The 20,530-nt window shown below is 37.6% G+C and overlaps 1 protein-coding gene across 2 annotated transcripts; it reads right to left on the reverse strand.

The window, feature by feature from the left end:
* Nucleotides 1-7,357: 7,357 nt before the first annotated feature.
* LOC102605918 (squamosa promoter-binding-like protein 12) lies at nucleotides 7,358-14,612 on the reverse strand. 2 transcript variants are annotated; one of them, XM_006341801.2, is made up of 4 exons: nucleotides 13,693-14,612; nucleotides 13,384-13,520; nucleotides 12,305-12,502; nucleotides 7,358-8,064 (listed from the first exon to the last, which is right to left on the reverse strand). In XM_006341801.2, the coding sequence occupies exons 1-4, from the start codon at nucleotides 14,190-14,192 to the stop codon at nucleotides 7,808-7,810; spliced, it is 1,092 nt and encodes a 363-aa protein (XP_006341863.1). In that variant the 5' UTR covers nucleotides 14,193-14,612; the 3' UTR covers nucleotides 7,358-7,807. The 2 variants fall into 2 exon arrangements, with proteins under 2 accessions (XP_006341863.1, XP_006341862.1); XM_006341800.2 differs by having other exon boundaries at nucleotides 12,305-12,568.
* Nucleotides 14,613-20,530: the final 5,918 nt, after the last annotated feature.

A 20,530-nucleotide genomic window follows, 5' to 3' on the forward strand; every position in this document is an offset into this window, starting at 1 on the left:
TTCATTGTCATTATTGAAATTAAAAGTCATACCACCACTAATTTTTCACCCATTACCAAACCCACCAATTTTTTTTATCACAATTACAAATTTCATTCAAGCTCAAAGAGGAGAATTGTGAAAACTTGCAATGTTTATTTGCAAAGATTTTAGTCAGGCAATTGAAAATCTAGTGCTCGATTTACTATTACTGATTTTGAAGAAAATCTAGAGAGGATTTTTCTGAGAGAAGAAAGATCTATGAACATACATTAAAAATTTGAATTTTGTGCAAAAACCCAAAGAAAAATTATACAAAATAAAAAGCAAGATTTGAAAATTTTCTTATTTCAAATGCTCACAATCAACAAAAAAACACAAAAATAAATTGAATAATCCGTGTTGACTTGATGAATTTGATGTGGTAATAGTAAGGATTGACCAATTTTAGATGTCTCGCCGGAAAATATTTTGAGCAGTGAACCTAATTAATTGAACAACTTCGCGATTTTTGCAATGGATTTCTATCCCGCAATGTTATTTTATATTTTTCTCTTGAAAATTTATCATGAAAAAAATATTTTTCTTAGGTTGGCTAGACTAACTGAAGCTACTTAGCTAGCTAATGCTAGATCTCAAAGAGCATCTGGAGTACAAGGAGGAATTGTTAGGAAGCAACATCAGAAGACATTTGTTGCAATGTCACAACCTACCAATTATAATCAGGGAACTCTATTGAATTCACCATCTTCTATTGGAGGCAGACCTAGGAGAACTATCTCCCTAGCTTAAATGCAAGCAAAGAGGGTTCAGGAGTTGTGTTACTTTTGCAATGAGAAGTACAACATTGGTCATAAATGTAATCTCCCTAAGCAGTTATTTATGCTAGAAATGGACAGTATCGAGTTAGACGATCTAGAGCTTGAACTGAAATCTCCAATTAATGATAACAAGTATGTGAAAAGTGAAACCATAGACTATGGTGCTACTACTTTGATTTCATTATGTGCCCTTGTTGGAATTCAGGGTGCGCAAACTATTCATGTGAAGGGTTATAGTGGTAAGAGACCAGTTCAAATATTACTTGATGGAGGTATTACACACAATTCTATTGATAAAGATTGTGTGAAAAGGTTGGGATGCACTGTTATTCCTACTCCCACGAGCTATGTGAGTTTTGGTAATACTGCTAAGGAGACCACAACTGGAGTCGTTAGGGACTTTGAGTGGATACTGCAGGGCACTACTTATCTGTCTGACTTAATAGTGTTCCCTATTGGTAGATATGATATTGTTCTGGGAGCATTATGGATGAAGACACTAGGTCCAATGACCATTGATTTTACCGAGCTTACTATATCGTTCAATCACCAATGGAAGAAACATATACTTAAAGGGGTGCATGAAGATTGTAGGTTGACTAGTTCCAAAGTTGTGAACAAGTTATCAGGAGATCAGGTTGAATTATTCATGTTACAAATGTTGCAAGTTATGAATGGGACTCTATGGGATAGAATTTTGCCCTACAGTTATCAAAGGAGGAAACCATAGCACCTAAAATTGTTGTTTTACTTTATCAATATCATAAGATATTTTCTGAACCTACAACCTTACCTCCTCTAAGGCATTTGATCGTAAGATTCCTTTACAAAATGGAGCTAAACCTGTCAATGTTAGACCTTACAAATACTCATCTATGAAGAAGGATATTATAGAGAAGTTGGTTAGCGACATGCTCCAACAAGGTGTTATTCAATATACTAACAACCCCTTCTCTTCTCTAGTGGTGGTTGTGGGAAAAAAGATGGAACATGGAGATTATGTGTAGACTATAGGGAGCTTAATCAGTGACAATAAAGGACAAGTTTCCTATCCCTATTATTGATGAACTCTTGTATGATTTGACAGGAGCAAGAGTATTTTTCAAGGTGGATCTGAGATCTGGTTATCACCATATTAGGACGGTAGTTGATAATGTCCCTAAAACTGCTTTCAAAACTCATATGGGTTACTATGACTTCCTAGTTATGCCTTTTGGCTTAACTAATGCACCTTTTACATTCCAATGTTTGATGAATCACATTTTCCAGCAACATTTGAGGAAATTTGTATTAGTATTCTTCGATGACATTTTGATTTATAGTAGGTCATTATCGGATCATGCCAACCATTTGAAGTTATGTTTTGACCTTATGATCAACCGTTAATTGTTGGCAAAGCAATCAAAGTGCGTATTTGGGGCATTTTATATCCTATGAAGGGGTTTCCACTCCCAAAGAAATATCAAGGTTGTTAAGAGTTGGCCTGTTCCTAGTACGTTTAAACAATGTAGGGGTTTCTTAGGTCTGGCAGGTTATTATAGAAAATTTATTCAGAGATATGGTTTCATTCTGAGTTACTGAAAAAGGATAATTTCATATGGTCTAACAGTGCTTTTCAAGCCTTTATGGAGTTGAAATCAGCTCTACCTAATTACTCGATTCCATTCGTTGTTGAAACAGCTGCATGTGGTATTGGAATTGGTGTTGTCCTTATGCAACATGACCACCCTATTGCTTTCATTAGCAAGGGTTTATCTGCATGCCATGTTGCTTTATCTGTGTACGAGAAGGAATTATTGGTCTTGGTATTTGCTGTCACCAAGTGGGCCCACTACTTACTTGGTCAACACTTCATTTTTAAAACTCATCACAAATCCTTGTAGTATCTATTGGAGCAAAACCTACGTACAGATTTTCAGAGTAGGTGGTTGGCTAAACTGTTGCCTTTCGACTTTGAAATTCAGTATAAAAGGGTAAGAAAAACTTGGTTGTCGATGCTTTGTCTAGGATCCAAGGTGCAGAACTTATGTCCATGATGGTGTCTTTAGTACAAGCTGATTTATGGGATGAGATCAAAGCTAGTTGGTCTACGGATCCTACGTTACAGGTCCTTATTCAATCCTTGCAAGCGCAACCTCATAAGCATTTCACTTGGCTTAATGCACAACCGAGAAGAAAAGGGAAATTAGTTATTGGTGATAATGCTTCCCTTAGGGCCAAAATCTTATCACTATGGAATTCTACTCCTATTGGTGGGCATTCATGCATTTATTCCACTACTAGGAAGGTCATGACCTACTTTTATTGGAAGGGTATTGTCACACCCTGAACTACCCCCGAGACGTGGACACGGGACCTAGGACCACAAGTGATCTCAACTAACCCTTCTAGCATGATCATGAGCATACTAAAGATAATAAACTGATGCATAAGCTAAAATATAAATAAAATGAAAAGATGGGGAATACCCATATACTATAACTGAGATAAATGAAAACTGATGAGTTTAATACAAAGAAGATATTAACTCAATACTAAGTTGAATCTAAACTATAGTCTGAAAATAGCCTCTAACTGACTAGAATGTTAGGACAAGCCCCAACTAAGTCTAGCAAAACTGAACTAAAGGACTGAAAATACTGAAAAGAAACTCATGACTATTATCCTTGGAGAATGAGGACTCACCACTGATTCTACTGAACTGGAGATCGAGAATAGATTTAAGCGTGATCTGGATGCTGAGAACCTGAACCTACATCACGAGAAGATGTAGCACATAGTATGCATCAGTACTTGAAAGGTACTGAGCATGCAGGATAGAATAAAGTTGAAATAACATATAATTGAACAAAGCACATAAGCAATGATATAATCTGAACATGATATAGTTATTGAATACTGAGCTAACTGAATGCAATGACCAATTTATAACATGTTGAGACTAAATACTAATACATCGACGTTGGAAGACTGATGTGTGCATGCTACGTACTATTGTGGTAACCCCGTCCGACATCGGCTGACTGATATGTGCAGGCCACTGACGATAGTGCCAGCCCAATTTTGACGCGGTTGACCATTGTGTGCATTCCACGTCCGACGTCGGCTGACTGCGTTCTGCAGGCCACTGACGATACTGCCAGGCCACGTTCGACATCGACAGATCGATGTGTAGTCGCCTGTTGTTGGCCGATGCGTGCAGGCCACGGCCGTTGACGCCCAGTCGATGCGCACACGCCACGGCTTATGCGTGCAGGCCTTGGCTGATGCTCCATGCCGATTGCCGACGTCGTTTGCCAGATGCGCACATGCCACGTCTGATGCGTGCAGGCCTTCGCCGATGTCTCTTGTCGTTGGACGATGCGCGCAGGCCACGGCTGATGCATGTAGGCCTTGGTTGATGCTGCGTGCCGTTGCCCGATGTCTTTTGCCAGATGCGCACACACCACGGTTTTTTGTGCATGCCTTGGCCGATGTCGCAGTCAATGCAATAGAATCTGACTGAACTGTGGGAGCTACTAATAACCGATAATAAAACCACATGAGCTAAATGTGGAGTCAGATGTATACGCCCCATCGAGAGGACCCAGTACACCCGGCCAAAGGTGGAGAGGCATGCTGGCGTGATCACTGAAATGATGCCCACAGAGGTGACTTACAACATACGTGGCTAGTAGTTCTGGGAATGTTTGAGGACGCTGAACCTTAGTCCAACTCGGTATTATGCTACTCCCAGTGGATTGAGTAATTTACACATTATGATTGAATTTCTGTAAGTTACTGGATAGCTCAAACTGAACATGCAAACTGAGGATGCAACAATTAAACTGATATTGATGCATTAATAACTGAGGCATGTACAACTGAATAGCTGAAATATCTGACCTAGCATGTGTAATTCAAGAACTAAAGAAATACATAGCTAAGGTTCTGGAATTCATGCAATAAACTGAATATTAATGTACTAATCTGATTTGGATCATTCTAACAGCTAAGAACCCAACAATTCTAGCATTCAAGAAATCCTAGGTCTAGTCATAATAAGGGAGTCAAGAACTGACTGAAAACTAGGGACCTAATGGGTGAAAGGAACCCACTAGTGAAATCCCACATACCTAGTGATGAATTCCACAGAGAAAGCTTTCAATTTCGGGGCTGGAACTGGAGGAAACTTGTTGCGTTCTTGAACTTAGGGTTGGTCGCCTCTTTCTCTCCTTGCGCTTCTAATTTTCTAAGTGTGATTAAAGATCTGACTTGGGTAAGTTCTAGTTATGTTTCTAGGTTTAAACTGACTAAAACCACTAAATTTAGGATTAAAACGACGTAGTTTAGGTGTCCAACGAATAAGGAAAAGACCGAAATAACCCTGACTTAAACTGCAGACGGACTGATCACGACCACCTTCACGGACCGTGAAAGGGACCACGAACTCTGAAGTCGGTCGTGGTCTGGACTTGGTGACTACTAGTTGAAGGCCTGAGTCCACGAGCCCTACCACGGCTCGTGTGAAAGACCACGGATAGTGAAAGTGTCTGTGGTCTCCACTTGGGCTGTGGTCTGGAGGGACTAGCTAGGGAGCTTACTGGTAAGGCTCCATGGACGCTCCCATGGGTCGTGTGAAGGACCACGGACCATGAAGGTCCTCGTGGTCCTCACTTAGGCGTGGCGGTCTATGGGGCTGGCTAGGGAGGTTCACTGCCTTGACTCTACGGGAGCCACCACGGCCCATCATCAAGACCACGAACCGTGAAGGTACTCGTGGTCTGATGTCTGGGCCTGGTGACTTCCAAGTCAAGACCACGGGCAGGTCTACGGTCCGTGAACCCTGTCGTGGTTCGCTGCTTCAGGTATATTTTTGAAATTTCTTTCTGGGTCTGGGTTTCGAGGTGTTACAGGTATTCTATCAGATATAGTTGATTTTGTGCACAAGTGTGCTATGTGACAAAGGAACAAGTATGATACATCAGCTTAAGCCCCTGCCTATACCTTCTTTACCGTGGACAGGTATATGTATGGACTTTATTGAAGGACTCCCTAGATCTAAAGGCAAAATTGTTATTTGGGTAATAGTTGATAGATTAACAAAGCTGGTCATTTCATTGCCTTATCACATCCCTATAGTGCGCAATCTCTTGCTCGTATCTTCTTAGGTAACATTTTCAAGTTGCATAGTTTCCTGCAACTATAACCCGTGATAGGGATCCTATATTCATTAGCAACTTTTGGAAGGCATTTTTAAGTACTCGGGGGGTGTCCTTGCAGACTTCTACAACTTACAATCCTCAGACTGATGGACAAACTGAGGTTCTAAATAGGTGTCTTGAAACTTATCTCAGATGTTTCTGTACTGATGCTCCTGCTAATTGGGGTTCTTATCTAGCCTTAGTTGAATGGTGGTACAACTCTAGCCCACATTCTTCTATTCAAACTTCTCCTTTTGAGTTGTTTTATGGCTATCCTCCCCTAACATCTTCTATACTTGCCTAGTGACTCTGAATCTGATGTTGTTGAGGATTTTATGTTAAGCAGACAGTTTAAACTCGAGTTGGCTAAGTTTCATTTGCATCGAGCCCAACAAAGGATGAGTGCACAGGCCAATACTCATAAGTCTGATAGGCATTTCCAGGTTGGTGATTGGGTTTATGTTAAACTTCAACCTTATAGACAATCTTCGTTATGTATTTTTTCATATCACAAACTCACTTCTAGATATTTTGCTCCATATCTTGTTGTGGAGAAGATTGGTGTTGTGGCTTACAAACTCCTTTTCCCTCCTGAGGTGCAAATCCATCCTATCTTCCATACTCTGTCATGAACTTCCCAGTACTATAGTGCATCCTCTTGTCATTGACTTGTCTAGTCCTCATTGCCCTGAGCCTGAATAAATCTTGGAGCGACGAATGGTGAAGCATGGTAATAAGACGGTTGCTTAGTGGTTTATCCAGTGGTCTGGCCTTTATCAATCTTATGCAACTTGGGAACTGGCTTCTACATTGTAGACTAGGTTTCCTTCTATCACCCTTGTGGACAAGGGTCTTGTTTCACAGGGGGTATTGATACCAATTTGGGTTCAAGAGCCATGTAATACTTCAATCACATGGCAGGTGACACATCATTGCTAAGCTGGACGATCACACCATTAGCCTGATCACTATTTTTGCGGGAAAAGTAGTTGGAGCCAATTACTGTGTCCATTTTTACAATTCATTGTATTTTCCTTTAATTCTAATTAAGTAGTATTAATAAGAATGGATGATACTTGTAAGGCATGATTTGAATGTGTTAGCTCAATACAATTTCCATTTCCTCTCTAATTCTCTCTCAATTTCTCGTCTGTTCTTCCTCTTCCTCTTAATTCTTCTTCTTATTTGCAATTTATTCCCTTGATACCTTCATTTTGATATCAGAAAATTCCCAGGATCTCAGCTCAGCACAAATGATTTCTAACATAAGACTAAGAAACTTCAAGTATCAAAATTTACTAAAGCTCTTGTCGTTGTGTAAGTTCAACCGTCTTGACAAGACAAAACCATAATAGAGTCATTTTTACCCCGAAATTCAAGGTGAAGGTAAAATCTGATTCAACTGAATCCCATATCAGAACCATTTAGATAGACAAATTCACTATCTCGGCGTTTTTGCCTATCATACATTACATTAGATCTTTGTCGTAATATCATGTTAAAGTGCAGAAACAAGTAACAACCCATGTTGATTTATTAAGCAAATAAATCTACAGCATACTTTTCAATCCAAAGCTTTCTTTCAACATCTGGAGCTCCATGCACTTGTGTAAGGCTGAAAGGCTGCTTCCAATACCCTACTTATGAACCATCTGGTTGGTCAGTTTAACAACTGCTTAAATGGAAAAAGTAGAGCCAGCAAAAATTGAAATCAGATCCATTTCAATGTTGAGAGTAGGCTGACTATTCTACCGTGCAGTTCAATCCATTGACATATAGGAATCGTCAAATGGATCTTTGGAAAGCTGGATTTCCTGAAAGCTATCACCACTGTGACCATTCGCAACCAAAGTATGAATGTGTGGATTGAATAGATGTTGTTTCAGCTTGCCAGTGTTCAGTGGACTCAAATGGCAAACTCTGAGGAATTGCATGCATCACCTGCTCCGGTATGATGATCTGGTTTACATGCGTTGAGTGGCCAATTGAAATAAATTCATTCTCATTTGACAGAAGAGAGAGAGCACGAGGTAATTCTGGCGCCACACCCATATTTAGAGAGAACGTGGTCTCCTTGACACCTGATAGAGAAATCAAAGGGTTTTTGAATTGATAATCAAACAATCGTAGAAATAAAAGTAATAACATTGTGTAATTTTAAATAACTTGGTGCCTCGGGTGAATATAATTATCTAGCATTTCAAGTTACTTTTGAGAACACATTTGAACGTAAGAGAACTCTCAAAAAACTGATTAAAGACAGCTCCTTAAACTTTATAGCATAGCATTTCTACATCCTTTTCTCCTAATTGCTCTTAGAAGCCTTTACAAAGGTAACTTGGCCAATCATAAAAGAAAACAAAATAAATTGGATTCAAGTACGTTAGTCCTATTATACTGACAAGGGGCAGAAAATTCTACTGCTAACAGCAGATTTATAACTAGTCAACATGTAATCTCAATATTATTGTACCATTAATGAGAAGAAACCTGATATTATATCTTCTTTACTCCGATCAGCAACATATCAATGCTGGAGGCAAATTGCCTAAGAAATCAAATGCTCAAGCATCTCCTGTCACTCATCTCCAAACTCCCGTCAAACAAAGCTAAACAAAAATTTTGTCCCATCATTTCTGTAGCTTGCCCAAGTGTTTTCAATCAGAACTAAGAAGAAAGGTAAATGTCCACATTTTTGGCTGCCTGCACATTGTTTCCTCGACTGATGAAAGAAACTATACATTCTAAGTGTGCCTGATAAGAGTATTTACATCCCATCAAATGGAAAGTAACAAGATTAGCCGGTAACCTTTCTTTTCAAGTGGCATTAGGCCAACTTACTGACACTTCGTTTAATCCACAGGCCACCTAGAACTCTCTACCAACACACATAATCGATAACTTTGTCCACCAAAGTTTGCACAAATAGGATAAATTCACCCAGTGTGCCTCTCTTGTATTTGTACCATGGTCTCCAGAGCCAAAATTGTCACTCCAGTTTTTTGACTGTCGGGCTACCCCCTTGGCGTGTACCAGCACTAGATACTTAGTACCTTCAAATAAACTTGACACGTTTACTTATAGCTATATTGTAAAGAAGCAAACCTTTTTATCCCATAATTTTTTACAAGCTTAGTGCATATTCCTTGTATAACAGATGCTACTGAACACTTCACTTCTTTTTGTCAGTGCTTACAATCTGTAATTCAAGATAACTAACCTAACCATCATCTCAAACTTTCTTGGCTAAGAACCTTTTGGTGGTATTAGGCAACAGCTCTATGCTGTCACCTAAATCTTTCAATTTTCCAAGGTACTATTGCGAGAAGAGAGAAAATAAGTCATGATCCACAACCACTGCATACTTCTATTAGTTTTTGATGCATTCAAGTTTAGTTCTTACAAATGAATTGATCATCCAACAACAAACTGGTTAGACCGTCTGGGTAACGACTATCATAGTCGTTTTGAGTTTTCTGCATATCCTGTTTTTTAACCCACTCCATAGCTTCAGTATATCATTTGTGACTTGCAGGGATGGGTGACATGATTACCAAAGTGATCGGATGAATATTGGATGATATTTTCAATTTTGAAGGTCTAAAGTTTGACCAAAGTCAATTTTCTAGGTTAACAAGTGCAGGTTCAAATTCTAACAGTTCTGTTAGGTCTGGAAAGGTGATTTTTGACTTAATTGGGTGGTTGGTACGGATCCCGAAATGTTCAGGAGTGATTTGATTATTGGTTGGATTCATGAGTTTTTAAAAAGTTAAGGCTGATAAAAAGTTTTAAGGTTTGGGATCGGTATTGCACGCTTGCATAACAATATCATTGAGATTGGAGTTGTAGGCATGCACATATATATATGGATCGGAGTTGCACACCTCTTCATGTATTATTTAATAATATTTATGGATCGGAGTTGCACGCCTGCACAGTATATAGACCTCATGTGTCCTCCATGGGTCCTGACTATCGGACAGAGAAAGTGGGTGTATACGTAGCACATGCATTGCATTCATCTCATCATCTTTACATAATGTGTTGATTTGTGAATGTGAAATGGCTTAGTGTTAATGAACGTGAATTATTTTCCTCTTTGTTGTCTGATTTGACCCAAATAGATGGTGTGCTATAGTTTGTATTTACTGTGGAAATCACAGATTTTAGCTGGATTCGGTATTGTTTATGAACTGATTTGATGTTGTCTTTAACTGCTAGTCTGCCGGTTTTATTCTGATATTTTTGCCCAAGTGTTGAAGGAACAGTGTAGGACTGATCCTCGCCATTGCTTCTTTTAAAAGTCGGTCAACAATGCTGCTGAGTACATGTGATCTTTTGTACTCACCGTTGCTTCCTGCACCTCTATTGTGCAGGTTCCGAGCCCAGTACTAGCACTAGGTGATCCTCACATCAAGTTGGTGTTCATTGATGTCTTTGTAGGTAGCTGCTTAGCTGTTCTGCAGCATCCAAACTTCCATTTCTTTTGTGTTTTTCCTGTCTTAACTTTCAAGCAGTGTAGTAATTTTGGATCTTATTGGTATAACTTAGAGGCTTGTACTCATGTCACCAGATTTTGGGGTTGCAAACTATTTTATTTCACATTTCAGTTTTGATCTATGAAAGCTTAATGTTAAGACTTTACTTCCACTACTTATTTACTTTTATAGGGTTGGCTTACCTATCGGTGGGTTAGGATACATGCCATCACGACCTCGGTTTTGGGTCGTGATAATTTATAAGCATAATACATAAATATGTCCTTTAACTTGGCTTCAAATTACATTTATGCCCTTCAACTTTGGGTGTGCACAAGTAGACACTTAAACTTGTATAAAGTTGAACAAATAGACACACATGTCCTACATGACATCCTACATGTCATTTTTTGTCCTACGTGTATTGTGCCACGTTGGACTCATGTGTCTACTTGTTCAAGTTTATACAAGTTTAAGTGTCTACTTGTGCATAGAGTTGTCAAAATGGGCTTGGCCCGCTAGGCCGGCCCAACCCAACCCTTGAATTAGATGGGGTTGGGCTCAATTTTTTCAGCCCATTTAGGAACGAGGCTTTTTAGCCCAGCCTCATTTGGCCTGCTGGCCTCGTAGGCCCAACCCGCAAGCCCAGAGGCCGGCTGTGAATTTTAAAAATATTTATTATATATATATTTTAAGTAGTATTTTACTTGTTAAGATTTTGTCAATAAATAATTTTAAAATACCAATATAAAATCAAGACTATAATTTTTACATATCTTTTACATTTTAGGGCCATTAGCTCACTAAATTTTCTTATTAGCCCAAGTCCATTACTCCATTATAACTAAGAATCTTTGACCTCTTTTACTTTTATTTTTATGCCTAATTTTTCACTTCTCCTTTATTGTCTTGTTTATGAAAATAGTGATCATGTAATGTTTTTTGCTCGGATGAAACTTATGAAGTATGTGTAATTCATCAACGTTCGTATTCTTTCTAACAAGAAAATGTTATTCGTTTTTTGGTTGAAGGACCAAGCCGTCCCAACCCGTGGCCCACTTAGGACTGGGTTGGGCTGCTATTTTATAGGCCCTTCAATTAAAAGGGTCAGCCCGTCCCAACCCATTTAACTCTCTAGCCCGTTAGGGTTGGGTTGGGCCAACCCATTTTGATAGCTCTACTTGTGCATATCCAAAGTTGAAGGGCATAAATGTGAAATGAGGCCAAGTTAAAGGACACATTTATGTATTATGCCTAATTTATATTCAGCTTCAACCATTATTTTAGGTCTCAGTAACAAAACAACTTGGATAATTTGTACTTGAACCCTTGAGAGTCTAGTAAGATTAGGCTTTTTGAAAGAAATGAAGGATCACAACCAGAAATCAGGCAACAACAATAATTTCTATCATCTGCAGAACCAATCTTAATAACCCAACATACAAGGGTTTCCTACGGCATAAAGGTAAAGCTTTCAATAAGGTATTCCTATGTCACTATCAAATATATTTCAGTTCCAAGAAAAGGAATGTGCAGAATATAAAATTTATCCAATAGGTTCATCAAGAAGTTTCAGTGCTCTTGCAAGCCATGTGATTATAATGCAAATATCAGTTGTTATACTAAGATATCATGCAGCCACTGAAAGCTCACTACTAATAATTCAATGACTTGATGGATATCTTTAGAGAGAACTAGCCTTACCAACACAAAAGTAGAGATCTTTCCTACTCAAATCAAGAGAAGAAAAGAGTAACGATGGAAGTTCATGCACAACAAGAACTACAACAGAACTTAAAATGAAAACTATTGTAGGGTGGGGTTCCTTGGTATCGAAACAAACCTTGACTTAAGACCTCAGCTGTCGTGCCATTGGACACCGAGTACAAGTTAGATGCATTGTTCCGCATTTCAGTGGTCCCTGAAAGCTTGACTCCCCCCACAAGTGATTGCCCATTAATACTGTCAGCTTTGTAGGGCTTTAAAGTTAACCCTCTTGTTAATGTGAACTTGGAAACTTCAGAGGTTTCCCAGGTAGAATCTGCAGTAGGTTTAGAGTGAACAAGGGGGTCATTGTTGAACACAAGATTCATCGATTGCCTATTATCTGTAAACGTATAAGCACATGAAATGGTAGTGGGTAAGCACAACACAAAAACAATGTAAGAAATGTGTTTCAATTAGATGATAATTGATAAGGTAGAAACCTGAAAATAAAATGTTCTAATTAGCTCCCTACCCCCACACCCATCACCAATGGTGAAGCTATACTTGTCCAAGGAGAGTCAATTGACAACCCTTTGCTGAAAAATTACATGCAGAATGGTAAAAATAAAATAAATCCTACGTACATATACTGTATGTTAGAATCCCCTTGATTTCATTAATATTTTGAAAATTTTGACTCTGCCGTTGCAGTCACCACAACCTCCACGCTTCATGCACCACCACCCATCACCAGAGAAAGAAAGGTATAATAGGACAACAGAACTAGAAAAATGCAAAAAGAGGTGAACTAAAAGTTGGATGAACCTTCACCTCAGAACATGTCCAAAGAAACACAACAGAGAAAGATACTTGCAGAAGACCTAAAGAAAAAGTCATATTCCATGTCACTATAAGCTTGATTGACAGAAGCAGCATATCCAATCTCACATGTAGTAACTCATGGGCTTACTTTCCAAAAGAAAATTGTTCGAGCATAAATACTTTTATAGGTATGCGTATATCTTAAAATGTATGGATTAAAGCAAACCAATGCCATATAAATTGGTTGTTTGCACCAGAAAAAGAATTTCTTATAGAAACATTGACAATCAATCACATTCGTGTCCATAATAAAAATTAGTCTTCTCATTTTGAATGCTCATTACTTTTACATTTCAGAAGAAAAGAGGCCGAATCTTAACATAGGCATCATACCATAAAACAACGAAGAAAGCCTTGTCGAGTTAAACTGGATAGTTTCCTGCTGTGGCTTGCGGCGGCGTGCATTGTGATCAGAAAGCCTCCTGCGACAGCTTCGCTTGTTTTCATCAAAATCAGACAAGCTATGGAACCTTCAGTGGGAGAAAAAAAAGGAATGAGCCATTATGATCTCAAATATGCATAATGACTGAGGACATATTAAAGACCCGAAAATGCCATAAGAAGCATACATCCAGAAGAACAAGTTGTTATTAACTAACGGAAACATATAAGTAGAAGATATGCCTGCCAAATGAGGTTTACCTGCTACACTGCTGACAAAAGCGTCTCTCGACACCTAGTATGATGACCTTTGGGCATTTGGAATGAGTGTGACAAACTCGATGCTTTCGGTGATATTCTTTAGCTGAAGAGAGATCAAGATTGCAGGCGTCAACCTGACAGTGCGGAATTAGTGGATTGTGAGTAGAGAATTTTGTTTTCTTTGGTGCAATAAGAGATGATATAGGGGAGATGGAGAAGGACGGGAGATCAACACTGCTTTCACCACTGTTGCTTTCGAATGTTCGCTTGCCAAGTTTGAAAGGTCCATCATAGGCGTCCATGGGTGGTGAAGTTGTAGATAGCTTAACTATGGACTTCTCCACATGAAAAGTGAAGTTGGATGGTTTGGAGTCAGAAGTAGGGTCCACGTCATCAAAGTCATAAACACCAACAGTGTCAAAACCTGAGAAATTGAAGGATCCCGAATCTGTTTTGGGATCCTTTGAACCAAACATCATCCATTTTACATTGCACTCCATAGAAGAAATAGTAATCAACTAAAAAGAAGAAAAAACATGAGTAATTGCAAAATTGTCGGTTATCCCCAAAGCAAATAAAGACAACAACAAAGAATGGTTGACTAAGAGAGGAAGGAATAAGTCCATAACTACAACCATTCAAAAAAAGACTTGTCAAAAAGGATATCATTAATTAACACCACTACATCCTTTTCAGTCACCTAATTATTAAGTTTCCATCAGGATAATAATGAGCCTGATCGTGACTCTCCATTTATCAGCAAACAAAAACCCCTCCCTTTAAAATATCAAACCGCACACAAGAATCTACAATTTGCCGACAAGCCCTACTTCATCCACACCCATCTTCGCTTTCACCCCAACTTAACTTGGAATCAAATCTTTATACGGTCAGCTTGCAAAACAGCACAGTTAACGCGCCAAAACTTTGCATCCACACAAAATCCCTATTAATGTTTTATTTTTTATTATTATGATAATAATTTTTTTAGGGAAAATGCATGACTACCCTCAGCCTATGCCCAAAATTCCTCGAGACACACCTAATTTTTACTAAGATCCTATTACCTCCAAACTTATTTTTTAATTAATTTTCTACCCTTTTCGGCCTACATGGCACTATCCTTGAAAAAATTATCAACCTGTGCTGGACCCATAAGATAGTGCCACGTAGGCCGAAAAGGGGTAGAAAATTATATATAAAATAAGTTCGGGGGTAATAGGACCTTAGTTTAGGTTAGGTGTGTCTCAGGAATTTTGGGCATAGGCTGGGGTACTTATGCATTTTCCCTATAATGGTTTGGTTTTGAGTTAAAGGGTGGACTCAGGAATTTTTTATTTTTTTTAGAATTGGTAACATGTCAAGAGTAAAAAATTTTAACCACTAACTAATAATCCCTTTTATTCCTTATATGTTATATTTGAATTCAATTTTTATTATATATTTTTCTCTTTAAGATTTTTATTCCTCTTTCATATTTAGAAAAATAAATTTTAATGTTGTTCATATTTGACTTTTAAGTACTCCTTCATATTAAATTAAATTACCTCATTTGTTACAATATGTCTTCTTACGAGATTTTCTCGATTTCTTTTGCTCGATGTTGTTGAGGGAAATCATTAGTTATCCTTTTTAACTCGAAAGCAAGGAGACTAAAACAAAATATAATTTCAATAAGTCATTGTCAAACTAAAACTATCAAGGAGGCTCTACTTTGTAAAATACACATGCATTAATTTATTAAAATCTAATTAAAAATAAAATAATCAAATGTTGATCAAATTTATTAAAAATTACTCCTGCAAAAAATTACAAAAATTATTGGAGAGACATGCCGCATACCTCATTTGTATTGGCCAATTTCTACTAAAAGTTCTATTCAACAGTCTGCAAAAGCATCACCTCCTGTTTATACCTGAAATTAAAAAAATTACATCATAAGTTCATAAAACAAAATTTTAGAAGTATATTTTCATGTGAGAGATCAAACACTTAAACATCAATTTAAGAATATAATTTGAATGATAGCAAAAAATGAAGAAACTAAATGTAAAGAAATGCTTGAAAGAACATATGATAAGAGCTTTATGCTCTCTAAATCAAGTTCAAAGTACAGTATTGTCATTAGAAGACAACGTGTAAGAGAAAAAGAAATGCTTGAAAGAACATATGATAAGAGTTTTATGCTCTCTAAACCAAATTCAAATGTACAATATTTTCACTAGAAGACAATGTGTAAGAGAAAATATGCATCTGAGGAATAAAACAAATATGAATTGTTGAAAATATATGTTAGTTTCTTTTAAAAGATTATTATTAATGAATAATTGTCTTTTCATCTGCTTTCATATTTAGAATTGTAATTTATTGTGACAATGATGTTGTTTAAAAGAGTATAATGGTGATAGTGAAGAGAGAGACATGTAGGTTACATTTTTTTGTACAAAAATGTTACTGTAACTTATAGGTATAGTGATTTCTTGAAGAGTTAAAAAGTCATTCAACTTTAATGGCTTCACACTTATAGAAAAATAATTAATTAATTATTAATAATAATAGTATGATAATGATAATTAAAAAATTGAAGGGCATTTTCGTAATCCAACTTTAGACTAAGCACCTTCCCACTTATAATTATATGATATGATGATTAAAATACTCCTAAAGTATCTATAATCATTTAAAATTTATTAAATATAAATTTGTAAAATGATTCGAGTAATATTAAATTTATGAATATATTAGTTGAAATAAATATTTTGGATTAATATAATTGAGCCAATTATTTAAGTCCAATAAATATGAATTTTATTAAAATCCAATTTAATTGATTTGGGCTGTAATAAATGAGCCCAATTTGCTAACCCCAAATTCATCTCATCCTAGAGGCCCATTTTTGGGTGTCACATGGCAAATGACGTGGCATGCCAAACAAGAAGCCAATAGGATTATGACATGTGTGAAGTTCATATGCCATGTCACTTAAATCTGATTGATCGAAGGAAATCCTGTTCCAATCACAACTCCTCTATTCTAAAATTTTAATTATGGGTCCTCATAATTTAGAATAGGGACTGAAAATTCTAAACAAGAAGCTAGAGAAAGTCTGTGGTACAAACGCCATAAAATTCTCTATCAACTACAAGTTTAAGAATTCAAGCATTCAAGTTCAAGAACGATCAAGATAAAGACCATCAGATTCAAGAACATGCTCGAAGTCCTTGAATTCAAGTAAAAGCCAAGATCAAGATAAAGTTCAAGTTCAAGTTCATTAAAGATTCAAGAACAAGCTTTAAAACCCTTGAATCCAAGATCAAGTTCAAGACAAATTCAAGATTAAGCTCAAGTGCCCTTGAATTTATATTTGAAAAGACGAATATAGAGGAATAATAGGTATTGTAACACTCACACTTTGAAATAATAAATACGATTGTTGTGATATTTTTGCTTTCTTGCTTACTATTTTCTCAACGTGAATTTTATTGTCTACAAATTCTGGCATGCCCAGTGGAACAATCTCTACCTCTCATCTCAACTTTTTAAGCATCAAAGAATATCGAGATGACTCCCAAGAAGGTTAACTCTCAATCAACTGCCTCTAAATCCACTAGCTCCAAATTCTCTACTGAAGTTGAAGAAATTCTTGGTGTTACCTTTGAAAGTTTCGGAGCTGTTACGAGGAGCAAGGCTGCTACCCTAGGACAACAAACACTTCAAGTGTCGTCCGTATCAACTCCTATTTTTGGGTCTTCGACTCCAAAAGGAGCAAGTTCATCCCACAAATGCTTTAGAAGGAGGAAATAGTGTTTCTGAAAAGATTAACAAAACATTGGCTCTACTTGAGCAATCTGGTTCTAAGAAATCTATCGCTAAGAAGAACTATGATTCAATCAACGAATCATCTCCACATGCATCGGGTAACATGAGTCCGCTGAAGATCGACTTACGTGACAATACATGCTTCTCTCCTACATATCCAATGAGCATGCAAACAATGGTGACAACTGCTTCTTCCCCTGAGGAACAACTTGCAAATCTGACGAAGTTGGTTGAACGATTGACAAAGCATATACAACACCAAGAGTCTCGAATCGATAAGTTGATGTATAAGATGGAAGGACTTTTAGATAGAGAAGTGAGTCATGCGCCTGGAAAGGGTGTTGAAGATCAAGAGATCAAAGATCCTGCGAAGAAAGCACCACTTGTTAATGAGATGCCAGTTTCCTCTAAAGGAATGATCCCATTTGATCACTTGAAGAAGTTCATTGAAGGAATAATCAAAGATAAGTATGAAGTCTCTACCAAATCTTCTCATATGTATGACAAGCCATATACAAGAATTGATAACTTCAAAATATCTGCTGGTTATCAACCTCCCAAATTTCAACAATTTGAGGGTAAAGGAAATCCAAAGCAACATGTTGCACACTTTGTGAAGACATGTAATAATGGTGGAACCTATGGAGACCATCTTGTCAAGCAGTTTTTCCGCTCTCTAAAAGGAAATGCATTTGATTGGTACACGGACCTCGAGCCTAATTCTATCGATAGTTTGGAGCAACTAGAGCACGAGTCTCTCAATTGCTTCTGTAGCACAAGGCGTACACAAAGGAATGATGAACCAGTTATAGATTTCATAAATCGATGGAGGAACGCAAGCCTGAATTGCAAGGACAGGCTTAGTGAACCTTCTGCAATAGAAATATGTATCCAAGGGATGCACTAGGAGCTTCTTTACATCTTACAAGGAATAAAGCCAAAATCCTTTGAAGATCTAGCTACTCACGCTCATGATGTGGAGTTGAGCATGCCCTCTGCCGGAAAAGATATGACGTTTGTCCATGATCCTCGCAAAGGAAGAGACAGGAAAGACCCCAAGAGATTGAGCAAATTTGTTCCTAGGAATGACAACAAAGAATCTATGAATGTTAATGTGTCACCTGTGAGGTTCACTATAAAGGAAGATATGAAGCAAAATGTGAGAACCAATTTCCAAGCACGTTCAAATAAAAAATTGACACTGAGGGAGATGCAAGGAAAAAATATCCCTTCTTGGATTCTGATGTTTCTGAGATTTTTGATGAGTTGCTCAAGTTAAAGCTCATTAAGTTGTCAGAAATGAAGCGACTTGATGAAGCCAGAAATGCTGATGACCTAAATTATTGCAAGTATCATAGACTTGTGAGTCATCCTCTTGAAAAATGTTTTGTCTTCAAGGATAGAGCTATGCGAGTGGTTAATGAAAAGAAAATTGTCCTTGATGATGAGAAGGCTAGTTCCAACCAAATCTCTAGCATATTCGGCTCGCTCGATCCGGTCCAAATATATATCTATGAAAAGCATGAAGAAGAGTCATTGGAGCAAGAATTTGATATTGATGGTGATGAAGGCTGGATTCTTGTGACTAGGCAAAGACATAGCAAGTCAAGCTTACAAAAAGAATCATCCTAGCAACAAATTAGAAGGAAAATGGTGAATAAATTGGAGAAGCATAAATCAATCAAGCGCCCAAAGAGGGCAAAGGTAGAAGTACATCACTACCAGAATCCCGATGTCCTTTGACTCTAGAGGAATTCTTGCAAAGTTTGTTCTGCACAAAGTCTACTCAATACAATGTCGAGGCATCATGTTTCAATGTTGATAAAGAAGAAACAATGAAGGTGCCTCCTACTGACAAAGAAGGAACAACGAGTGAATCCTCACCAAAAGTGTCTCCTAGTGACGAAGAAAAAGCAACAAGGGAAATCTCATCAATGATGTCTCTTTCATCTTCTAAAAAACCTATTGAACCTTCTTCCCAAGAAGCACATGCATGTGATACAAAAATTACATTTACAGATAATGATCTTCTATTTGGTGAAACACTACACAATCGTCCTTTGTATAAGGCGGGTCACGTGCTAGAGAAGAAGATAACTAAAATCTTAATAGATGAAGGATCAGGAGTCAACATTCTGCCTATCCACGCATTGAAGGAACTCGACATCACGACTGAAGAACTTAGTAAAAGTCGTTTGTTGATATAAGGATTTAATCAAGGGGGGATAAAGGTCCATAGGCTCTATTAAATTAGAAATTCACATGGAAGATTTGCGATCAAGGGCATGGATGCATGTGATCGATGCAAAGACTTCATACAATATGTTACTTGGCAGGCCTTGGGTACATCAGAATAGAATTGTCTCATCTTCATACTATCATTGTTTGAAGTATCTTGAAGGAGGGATTGAAAGGAAGATAGTTGCAGATGATGATCCTTTCACCAAAGTTGAGACACACTTTGATGCAAAATTCTATTTGAAGGGTTATGTTGTTAAAAGGACAAAATCTAATGATGTCAAATCAATCAAGTCCGATAAGATCACAAGCAAAAGAATTGATGCGACTTTCGAAAAGGTAAAAGTTGACACTAAAGAACTTTGTCCCATTCTTAATGAAGGGAAGATCATGTCTTCGAACAAGAAACTGACTTTTGGACTTCGCTAGGTTCCAAAAGTGAAGAAAGAAAAAGGTCAATCATCTAATTGATGATTTCGAGATTTGGACTCATTTAGGTCTTTGTTTGTACACAATTAGTGTCCTCAAATGCTCAATTTATGCCAATAACTGATATAAAACCCTTGATTTTCAGACATATGGATTGAGGAACAAATCTCGGACAGAAATGGGCAACAAGGACAACACAAGCTAAAAAAGAGAAGAGGAAAAATACGCCTGATGATCGCCAAGATCACTCGGAGAATCGCCAAGTTGCTCCCTTATCGTCTAAATTTACAGAACTCTGAGATTGGATTAGAAGTAACTTCGGCGAGTAGCAGTTCCATTCGGCGTGACGCCG

This window comes from Solanum tuberosum, unplaced genomic scaffold, assembly GCF_000226075.1.
Source record: "Solanum tuberosum cultivar DM 1-3 516 R44 unplaced genomic scaffold, SolTub_3.0 scf00029, whole genome shotgun sequence".
NCBI classification, from domain to species: domain Eukaryota; kingdom Viridiplantae; phylum Streptophyta; class Magnoliopsida; order Solanales; family Solanaceae; genus Solanum; species Solanum tuberosum.